At 43.8% G+C, this 10,610-nt stretch overlaps 2 protein-coding genes across 2 annotated transcripts in view; one reads left to right on the top strand and one right to left on the bottom strand.

The window, feature by feature from the left end:
- Window positions 1-65: 65 nt before the first annotated feature.
- RPL9 (ribosomal protein L9) lies at window positions 66-5,231 on the bottom strand. The gene is made up of 8 exons (XM_042053725.1): window positions 5,181-5,231; window positions 4,811-4,857; window positions 4,616-4,731; window positions 3,664-3,759; window positions 3,219-3,351; window positions 1,748-1,828; window positions 1,178-1,293; window positions 66-181 (listed from the first exon to the last, which is right to left on the bottom strand). The coding sequence occupies exons 2-7, from the start codon at window positions 4,854-4,856 to the stop codon at window positions 1,187-1,189; spliced, it is 579 nt and encodes a 192-aa protein (XP_041909659.1). The 5' UTR covers window position 4,857; window positions 5,181-5,231; the 3' UTR covers window positions 66-181; window positions 1,178-1,186.
- A 61-nt stretch (window positions 5,232-5,292) lies between these two features.
- Window positions 5,293-10,610, top strand: part of LIAS (lipoic acid synthetase) — a 10,478-nt gene continuing 5,160 nt past the window's right edge. The window contains exons 1-7 of the mRNA XM_042053720.1: window positions 5,293-5,406; window positions 6,448-6,620; window positions 7,269-7,362; window positions 8,099-8,179; window positions 8,414-8,570; window positions 9,401-9,458; window positions 10,418-10,546. Coding sequence (XP_041909654.1) covers window positions 5,332-5,406; window positions 6,448-6,620; window positions 7,269-7,362; window positions 8,099-8,179; window positions 8,414-8,570; window positions 9,401-9,458; window positions 10,418-10,546 — 767 coding nt within the window. The 5' untranslated portion in view covers window positions 5,293-5,331. The remainder of the gene's footprint in view (window positions 5,407-6,447; window positions 6,621-7,268; window positions 7,363-8,098; window positions 8,180-8,413; window positions 8,571-9,400; window positions 9,459-10,417; window positions 10,547-10,610) is intronic.

The raw sequence follows: 10,610 nt of genomic DNA, 5'->3' as shown, positions 1-10,610 counted from the left end.
ATCAGGTTCATGCAATCACCCTTTAGTGCTTTAAAAAAAAAAAAAACAAACCAACAAACCCAAGATATGAAATATGGTTTATTTTATTAAATCTCTCATGGTGTTTAGGTTTGTACCAGATTCTTTGAGCTGGCATTGCTGGTATAATGTCTCATGGTGGTTTCTGTCAGGATACAGACAACTGTAAATAAAACATTAAGAGCTTTCAGAAAAGTTTTAGCAGTGCAAATGTGAAACTGAAAGTTTATAGCCATTTGATGTTACTTTATCTGATGATTTTAATGCAAGACAGATATTAATAGTTTCAAGAATTTGCTTGATTTTATGCAGACAAGATTACTTAAAGATGCCTTCAAACACAACAGCTCAACTGTTCAGCAAGCATGTAATAAGCTGCTCCATCTCTCAAGGCACTTGGAACAGCATTAGAAGTTACTTTTTCAGAGGCTTGCAGATGTCTGGTACCTGGATGATAATTATGAAACTCAATTTATCTACATCCTGCCTCAAGCTTCCAAAGGCACACAACACAGAATTTATTTGCAAGTCAGACTGCCTCACCCTGCACAGGTGTTTTGTACTATGTATGGAACCACATACAGCTAAAATTTATCCAATTCCTTTAGCAGTTACAATTTCTAAATGATCCCCAAATTCTTGTACTTAACTTCAGTATCAAATGCCCACAGACAATGTGAATAGTTGTCCTTGTTAAACTGACCTGTTTACCAGCATTTACACACAAACTGCTCAGAAGACCTTTCTATATAACTTGGGTGCTGACCACTATTTTAGTGAAGGCAATGTCCAACCAGGAGGAACATCAGTCTGAGGTCTTCTCTGTAAATAGCTGTAAACTGGTCTGTCAGGCCAAGTCAGCTGATTTTAGATTCTCAGCCACCACTGCAGCTTTCATTCACACTGCAGAGGTACAGCACTGGAGAAATAGATCTTCTCCACAGAGTAGCAAAATGCCAAGTTGATGGACGATGGAAAGCTTCTGTTTAAAGACCTAGCAAAATTCAAGTTTTATGATGCACCTTATGATGCCTTTTACAAACACAATTTCACCCCTACTGGGAACCAGCTTAACCATGGCCATTTTGAAGCAGATGAACCTTGTCAAGTCCCCGTCTCTACAGAGAAGATGTACAACGTGCATTAAGATGATACCAACCTATGAGTTTTACTCATCAGCCTGTTGTACTGTTCCTTTCTCAGAGACATAGATACCATCCAAGAATTTCCTGATATCCTTGTTCTTGACTGTAGTGGCTTGCTGAATCAAGGCAGCTGCAGACAAAGTGAAACCATTAGCATGAAGCCAAAAGGTCCAAGCCAACTTGCAGCATTTGTTTATGCTCCAGTATTTCAACTAACAAACAGACTGTCATCTAGAGACAGGAATTACCAACTTCAAATCCTGTCTAATGAAAACAGGATGCATTTCACTGAGCTCATCTTGGCAACTCGGGGCAGTGGCAGTTCATTACTGTACCCATGTATAACTGAAAAGTTTGGTGCCAAAAAGGCCCTAAGTACTGACTCAAAGAATACGAATCTGTGGACTTGTGAAAACATCTCTAAGCTTAGGCAGAGTAAGGAACTATGAAAAGTAATTACAATGACTAGAGCAAAAAAAATTCTGGGGTGTTGTTTACCTCAGAGTTTGAGGTAAAGAGTTTGCTAAGCTGACATCTTCAGATAAAGTTTCCATATAATCTTCCACACATCTACTTTCACAAACCTGAATTGGAGACCAACTCAATGTCATTCCCTTCAAGGATCAGCTCATCTTTCTGGGCTTGAGATACTGCGCAGGTAACACCTATGGAAAGGCAAACACATAATCCACACTGTTGAAGATGTATTAAAGAAACAATATTAATGTCCTATCCCTGTTTATGTATCTAGAAAGTAGTATTCAAGACTTCTATGACTTTATTAAAGAGAGTGTCTCAAATCCATTCCAGGGTTGCCCTCCCTTACACAGCTTGAAGACTTAAAGATAAGTGCAAGTCATCCTGTAGATTGAAAGCTACTAAAGTGACACTGCTGCTTACCCATTATTACATTAGGGTATCAATCACCAACACTGTGTACAAGCCAGTGATTTTGCCAGCACGGCTCTGCCAGCCAGGTGGTGCCATTTCCCACAGGCTTGTGCTCATTAATAGAAAACTGGAGCCACCCCAATCGAAAGCCTTTAAAAACCACCTGACCCCTGTCATGTCATGTACTGTGTTTATACTAGCAATGCTGCAAATACTCACAAGGAATAAACACAAGGGCATTCAACAGGAAACTTGGAATTTGTAAGAAGAGTAACAAAAGTTTTTACAGTTTGATCTACTTAATCAGCAGATAGCAGCTTTTAAGCCAGCCTTTTACTAACAGTAAACGCTGACTTAAAAAAAAAAGATCAAATACAATAATCAAACCCACCCTTAATATCCCACAATAAATCAAAAACCCTGTAACTCTGCACTCTCATCTACCAGTGTTTTGGGACAAGTCTGACGCATTCCTCTAAAGTCACCCCAAAACATCATCAGTCACATCCTTACCCATTCCCTCACCAGAAGTGGAATTAGAAAAAAAACCAAATGGATATGGGAAGTCTTTCCTACAGTCTTTACGTAACTCTGTTTATTACATGTTTTGTTGCCTCCTTTCAGAAGTTTAACGAACTCCATCAAGTGCCTGCTCTTCTGTTAGACATTATACTGAAACTCCAAGTGTACAGAATATAAAAACAGCTAACAAGACAGCCATTTCCAAGTTTATTGTGCATGCTCCTAGATAATCAGCAAATTCAAACTTCGACACCTCAAAGACCAAAACTATGATGTGGTATGAAACTAGTTCATGTACCATGTTTTTAAAATAGAAACACAAATCGAAGCACATGTAGGTTACCAACTATAAATAACTGTCAAGATCTTACAGTGGTGAAAGTAAATCCTGAACTCCTTGTAATACAGTAACTCCAAACTAGTTATTAGCTAGCTCGCAATACTAAAACTAAATTACAGAAACATCATTAATAATAAATCTAAACAGTGGCAAAGGTATTGTAAGAAGATTACATAAATTCAGACAAGCAAATGCTGCTCCAACCATTATTCAGCATCTCCCATTCCCAGTGGCAGTGCCCAAAGAAAACAGCTTGGAAAGCATAGTTAAAACCAGCAGAATACACCTCCAGAAATGCTCACCTGGCCTCATCCGCACTCTGCGAATGTACTTCTCTCCCAAGAAGTTTCGGATCTCCACCAATGAGCCATTATCCTGTATGACTACATTGATTGGGAAGTGAGCATACACCGACCTCATCTTGTAGCGAAAGCCCTGGGATACAGGACATAACCAGATATTGAAAGCAGAACATGCCCAAAAGGTAGAACACGTGCATGAAGCTTACAGGAGAAACTAAAGCCAAGGTCTAGCAAAGGCTTCTTAAATAGGGCAGGACACCGAGCCCAAGAGACATTTGTGCTTTCCTCCACCCACAGAACTTGCTTGACAGCAAAGGCAAGAAAAAAAGCAAAAGGAGAAAGAAGCTACATCTTGGATGCTTAGAAATGCTCTCCACAAAATACAAGGCTCTCACTGCAAGTAACAAAAAAGGCTGCAGTTATCTAGGCTCCAAACACAACTTACCAGAGTGACGCCCTTGATCATGTTCTGTACATGGCTGCAAATTGTACGAACTGTTGCCAGCTCCTTTCTGTTACCCCACCACTTGTCAACACGAAGCTGCATCAAAAAGCACATTAGCAAAGCCTTTAGCTACACTTCAAAACCACCAACAAAATAATTTTGTGACAAACGAGGAGCAACACTTTTAGATAAACTACTTAAAGCCCACCAAACAAAACCACAGAGCTGTTTTGCTTCTTTGAAAGGCTACTAAAGGCCCACCTGGCTCCTGTCTTTTAAATTCCAACCCTAAGACTCATGAGAAACATTTGTCTTCATGTCTTACCACTAACAAGTCTCCAGAAGAGCTAGGGTAGATAAATATGGAATGTTAAGCTAAAGGATATATTAGCAATTACTGAGCAAGTTGTTTTGAAGTCTGTCTCCTATGCATAATCAACTTAAATGAAACACTGTGTGTGGATCCACTGTTTCAATGAAACATTCGATCTTTGTGAAAAAGTAGCTGAAATCAGTCACTCTTGATATTTTATTATATTTTTGAAGACAATATAAAAACATCAAGCATTTACTTAGAGAACATCTGCTCTGCTAATGTAACTTACGAGTTTCCTGAAATCAAATAAACTGATTTTTATCCTCTAAACGAACCAGTTTTAGAATAGCATACAATCATCAACCCCTTTCCCTGTGACTGACTGTCACTACAGAAGAATCCAATCAACACATTCACTGCAACATTACACGAGTGCAAGACTCCCACAATGCCCGAGGAGGCCCCACGCCTCCACGAGACCAACCTCCTTCAGAAAACACAGGAACAAGCAAAACCAACCAAACAACCCGCAGCTGAACATTTGCGGTCACTCTCCGACACCACCAAGAAGTTTTTAAGCCAACTCTAAAGCTCCCCTCCGTCTCGGGGCAACAAAACGGCCTGTGCAACACCCACCTTCTTGTGCTTCTTTCCCAGGAGGGACAGCTCCACGTTGATGTGGTTAAAATCCCTCCGCAAGGTTCCTCGGGGCCCCTTCACAATGACCGTCCGGCCCTTCAGCGAAACTCCCACTGCGAACCAAAGGCGGACACGCGTTACGGACTGCGGGGGCGGCACCCCGGGCGCCTCCCGAACGCGGCGCGGACTGACCTTGCTCAGGGATGTCCACGGTCTGGTTGCTGAGGATGGTCTTCATCCTGCGGGAGACAACGGGAGAGACTGGAGGCTCCCTCGGCTCTGTGCCCGCGGGGACCCCGCCCGCTCCTGCCCCGCGCGAACCGACGCCCCCACCCCCGCTGCCACCGCGGCGGCCTCAGCGGGGCCTGGCCGGGAAGGCGCCGTCCCGGGGCCCTCTCGCGCGGGATGTGGGACAGGACGCGCCGTCGGGGCCCGGCGCCGCGCCGGGGGGCTGCCCGCGCGCGGGCGGGGCGCTGGGGGACCGCGCGCCGCGGATGGCCGCGGATGATCCCGGATTATCCCGGTGATCCCGGGCGAGCCCGGCTGCGCTGCCCGGCCTCACCTGGCAGCGCGCAGCGCCGAAAGAGACAGCGTATGACGTCATCGCGTACTTGTAGCCGCTGTGGGCCCCTGACGTCATCACGCCGAGGCAGCCGTCCGACAGGCAAGAGTAGCCGAGGCGGCCGAGCGCATCGATCGGGCCGGGTGCCGCCATGTCGCTGCTGCTGCCGCCGCGGGGCTGGTGCGGCGCCGCCGCCGCCCGGGGGCTGCTGGTGTCGCGGGGCCGGGTGAGTCACGCTGTGGGCCCCGGGGGCCGCCGGCAACGGGATGGGCCGGGGGGGCGGGAAGCACGGCACGGCAGGAGGGGACCCTGTGGGGCGCACCGCGGTGCCGGTGCCGAGCGGGTCTGTGCTGGTGGCGCGGGACAGCGCGGGGTGGCCGCGGGCAGAGCCCGGGAAGGACCGTCCCAGCCCCGCGCGGGCACGCGCACCCTCGGGACACCGAGCCCCGGCCCCGCTCCCACGGCACAGCGCCCGGCAGCCACCGGGAACCGTGGCAACGCCGCTTCTGCGGCCCCGAGACACCGGAGTAACCCAGACAATGTTATTTCACAGCATCAGTTCGGTTGAAAAGACCTCTGAGATCACTGAGCCTAACCTGTGACCGAACACCAGCTTGTCAACCAGACCGTGGCACTGAGTGCCACATCCAGTCTTTCCTTAAATCCCTCTCTGGGAAGCCCATTCAATGTCTGATCACTCTTTCTGGGAAGAAATTCCTTTTGATGTCCAAACTGAGCCTCCCCTGATGCAGCTTAAGACCATGTCCTCTCATCCTGTCACTTGTTACCTGGGAGAAGAAGCCCATCCCCACCTTGCTACACCCTTCTTTCAGGCAATTGTAGAGACCAATCTGTTCCCCTCTGAGCCTCCTTTTCTCCAGGCTAAACAACCCCTGATCCCTCAGCTGCTTCTCATAAGCCTTGTGCTCCAGACCCTTCACCAACTCCATTGCCCTTCTCTGGACATGCTCCAGCACCTCGGTGTCCTTGTACTGAGGGGCCCAAAACTGGACACAGGATTTGAGGTGTGGCCTCAGCAGTGCTGAGTACAGGGGGATTTTATGTTATACCATATAACTTTAGTGTTATGATAGATGAGTCTGTTTAATGAGGCTTAAAATAAAAAGAGAATTATATATTTAGCTTAAAGGCCATTGGGAAAATGCTTACACAAAGCGTAGATTAACCAGCAGAAGGGCAAACTGTTGTTTAGTATACGATGCCAGCGTGTTTGTTACTAAATAAGTTACAATTCTGCTTGTTTTAGGTGTCAGGGAGCCATGTGTGTAACCAGTATGGAACATTAGGTTCTTTGCCCAGGGAAAAAAAAGAGTTCCTCCAAAATGGACCAGACTTACAGGACTTTGTCTGTGGAGATCTGTCAGACAAGAGCACGTGGGCTGAGTATAAGGGCAACTTAAAGCGTGAGAAAGGAGAAAGGTAATTGTGATTTTATCAACTTTAGTTGCTTCTCTGCATGATCTTGCATGTTTAGCAATAACTACAAAGCATATACTATGTATCTTTATTAAATTCTGCTCTACTGTGTTGCAAATATAATGATTTTTCAAGAAAGGAAAAATGTCATTAACTTCAAATCCATAACAAACTGTGGAGACATGGTGGTATTTTCTCGAGTGCCAGTAATTAAATTACAAATATACATCAGTAGGTGACTATTGCAAAAAGTCCTGCTGGTAGAGAAAACAAAAAATGAAGACTTAAGTTAAAAAAATGTTTAACCCCCCCATATTTCCAGTTATAAATTTGATCAGACTTCGTGATAGCTGTGCAACATCCGCTGTTACTAATTGTTGCAGTCTCCAGTGTGTCACTGTTCAATCCCACTGGAACAGTGAACAGTTTTAAACATTTCAGTGACAACAATTCCTATGCTTGAGTGTTGGAATGATGATGAACAGGGAAGAGAAGTCTGGTCTGGCCATGAATGATGTTAACATGAATTGCTGAGTTGCATCAGTTTTCATGGGACCTTTCCTTGTTGGGATCTGTAACAAATCTATGAAATTAATGAAACTTGCCATGTAAGTAGTTTATTAATCTTCATGTTTGCTTGGTGTTATTCAGGCTGCATCTTCCTCCATGGCTGAAAACAAAGATTCCTATGGGAAAGAACTACAATAAACTAAAGAATACCTTGAGAAGTTTAAATCTTCATACGGTAAGTCTGGCACCAACCAAGTGTTCCTATAAAATAAGGCAGATTTTACATTTTTTCTCTGTGGAGGACAGGTAGAAATCATGTCTTGCATGATCTTCAGTGCTGAAGGCAAGCCCAGTGCTGATCCTTTTTGCTAGCAGTGAATTTTACCTCTAAAGAATAAGGGTAAATCCAACAGATGTAGTGTTTTTCCTACTGTGATTTTAAATACTAGAGTTTACTACTTTCATCACCAGATAAGCAGATGCTACGTGCAACCATTTTTAAAGGAAACACACACAATTTCAGAGTTACATACTTGATTTGCATGAAAAGAATCTGTACAAATTTCATTAATTGTACTTTCCAGGTAGAAAAAATGGTGGGAGTGCATGGAGGGGCCTTTTTAATTTTTTTTTTCAGACTAAGTTCATGCTTTAATGAATCACAAAGTTTGTGAACATTTTATCAGTTCTTAAATTAAAAATGTTAATGATAGTCTGTGCTAATTAATAAGACAGTTACCTGGTTGAGGAGTTTTTGCAGTTGTGAAGTAGATGAAAAGAATGGTAATGGATGTCAGGAAGCAATTCTCTTCTTTTATAACAAGTCTGTTCTACTGACTTGTTATAAAACAGCAGGGAACTGATAAGAAGGAATTGTTTGTAGGCTACTATTAAAATCAATCAATGATTTAATAATTATTTTCAAAAATAATGTGGAAAAATCCAGGTACAGTACAGCCTTTCACCTTCAGGTATGCGAAGAAGCACGTTGTCCCAACATTGGAGAATGCTGGGGAGGTGGGGAATATGCCACAGCGACAGCTACTATTATGGTAAGTCATTAGCCATTTCTTAAGTGTTCTGTTAATGTCTGAGCTGTTTATACTCTGTTGTTGGACCTCTACTGTAGTGGAGTGGGTTTATTACAATAAATTTAGAGTAAAGCACTGTCCTGGGGTTTTTTTGCTTAGTGTTGGGATTTGTCTGATGTAGCTTATGTTGCTGTTTCCCAGCTGAGCAATAGTGGTTTGTACTGTGTAAAGGTAGGAATGTCTTTCATGTTCCAGCTGATGGGTGACACATGCACCAGAGGCTGCAGATTTTGTTCAGTAAAAACTGCAAAAAACCCCCCTCCGCCGGATCCGCAGGAGCCTTACAACACAGCCAAGGCAATAGCGGCGTGGGGCTTGGATTACGTGGTGCTGACGTCTGTGGACAGGGATGGTGCGTACCTGGGCTCTCCTCACGCTGCTTTGAGCTCTCACGGGTGTTACGTGGGCTACACACAGGCCCCAGAAATGTTTATCTACACAGCTGTCCAGGAGGACTCTTAAAAGGAGACAACAGTGCTGAAACGTTGGAAAGTTCCTGCATATGCTTAGTATTTCCCTGTGTCTGGTAAAATACAACAGAAATGACACAGTTAATAAACATCAATAAATACCACAATACTAAGTACTTTATAACTAATTTTTAGCAAAATGCATGCATAAACACCATGTTCTATTACTTGGATAGCAAGAAGACAGATATTCGTATGCAACACCATTACAGAACTTCTTTCCAAACACTAAACCTAGAATATATTATATGTAACAGAACTGGAAGTTGTGTTTTCCTAAGGTTGCAGTAGCTCCCTTGTGGTGACACCATGTAAGTGGGGAAAGCCATTGTGAAAAGTGTTCAGTATGATGGAAAGTGCAGTGGCTTCAAAGGGGCTTTAAAGAGCTCTAATACATACTTTTCAATTTTTGTGCAACTGTTTCTCAGACCAGAACCATAAATAGGTAAAGCCATTCTGTGCTCAGGGAGACAGGGAACCTAGAGACAGGTAAATCTGAACTCTGCCCTAGACAATCACAGTTAGACTTTGTGTAGAGGCTTGGTAGGATATCTTTCGTAAACCCTTGGCATGAGTGGTGAGATAAGACGGGGGCTTGACTGGTTTATTATTGTGCATTCAGAGTTTGAATCTGATGGGTTTTTTGGCTTTGCTAATAAGTAAATACGTTTCTTGAACAGAAAGATTAACTGAATAATTGAAATGCTTCTAGATATGCCCGATGGTGGAGCGGAACACTTTGCAAAGACAGTCTCACATCTGAAAGAAAGGTGTGTCATTAATGTATTGCTGTTATTGTTAAAACTTTAGAATGTGGTACTGCATGTAGGTCAAAGCTCCTTTAGCTGAGTTATTCCAGGGACCATGCAAATACAAAAGTCTGCCTCTAGCCTGTCTGTGCCCCCTTTTTTTTCCTTCCTTTATCTTTCTCACAGAATGGTCCCAAACTGTTTTGAGTTTAGTTGCATTTCCAATTCATCCCAGGCTTATTTAAAGCTAAGCACTGGATTCTTTCTTTGAGCAGACAGCTGGTTTACCAGGAAATGAATACATTCTTCTGAGGTATGTTCATTCCTGAAGTTTGGGGCTCAAACACAGCAGTTAGGTAATGCTGTCACGTGACTGAAGGAGTCTGGTTTCTCATTCAGCAGTGATCAAATTGCTTTTCATTTTGCCTTAATGGCCATTTCCAAGTCTATGATTGTACCTTCCTGCTTTCCCTGTATTTCCCAGTATACCTTGGGACTTGAAGGGTTCCTGCAGTTTTCCCCACCTGCCTTTCTGAGCTGAAATCAGGCTCCTGGACACCAAGACTAGATTCTAGACTAAGAGTCTTCTTCCAGTAGCAGAATTATAGCTCCTCTGTATTTTGGAGCTATGATCTTTAACTAAACATCGTGTGTTCAATTCCTGATTTTACTTGTGTGAGCTGAAATACAGCAAAAACAAAGTAATAAATATAAAAGCAATTCCAACAGTCTCTAAAACAATCGTGCACTGTTTATACTTTTTTTTTTGTCTTTGTTGCAGGTTAACTTAACATGAGTTTGTTATAAATTGTTTGCAGAAACCTATTGGTTTAGAATTACCCTGAATTAACTTCGCTTTGCTTTTTAGAGTGTCATGTGTTCATGTTATGGGGTTTGGGGTTTTTTTTTGCTGTCTTGAGTTTTTTAGCAACAGTGACACAAAATCCCAGAGGTGTGTTCCTTTTGTCTCGCCTTTTCAGAAATCCAAAAATCTTGGTGGAATGCCTAACTCCCGATTTCCGAGGGGACCTTAAAGCAGTGGAGAAAGTCGCCTTGTCGGGGCTGGATGTGTATGCCCACAACGTGGAGACGGTGCCGGCACTGCAGAGGTGAGCGGTGGCACTGGGTGTGCGGGAGGAGGGCCCGGGTGCGGAGCGGCGCTGCGGGGCCGGG

This window comes from Corvus kubaryi, unplaced genomic scaffold, assembly GCF_017639235.1.
Source record: "Corvus kubaryi isolate FWS band 111438036 unplaced genomic scaffold, C.kubaryi_AGA036_p1.0 split1-131, whole genome shotgun sequence".
NCBI classification, from domain to species: domain Eukaryota; kingdom Metazoa; phylum Chordata; class Aves; order Passeriformes; family Corvidae; genus Corvus; species Corvus kubaryi.
Note: the sequence above shows the minus strand (reverse complement) of the source record. Positions and strands in the feature narration are given on the sequence as shown.

What these genes read in the sequence shown, in the direction of transcription:
- RPL9 (XM_042053725.1), bottom strand. Translation starts at nt 4,856, where the DNA reads ATGAAGACCATCCTCAGCAACCAGACCGTGGACATCCCTGAGCAAG. An exon ending in CGTGGACATCCCTGAGCAAG is followed by an intron (nt 4,732 to 4,810) that starts GTCAGTCCGCGC and finishes TTTGGTTCGCAG; the next exon opens with TGGGAGTTTCGCTGAAGGGC. An exon ending in CAGAGTGCGGATGAGGCCAG is followed by an intron (nt 1,829 to 3,218) that starts GTGAGCATTTCT and finishes GCCTTTCCATAG; the next exon opens with GTGTTACCTGCGCAGTATCT.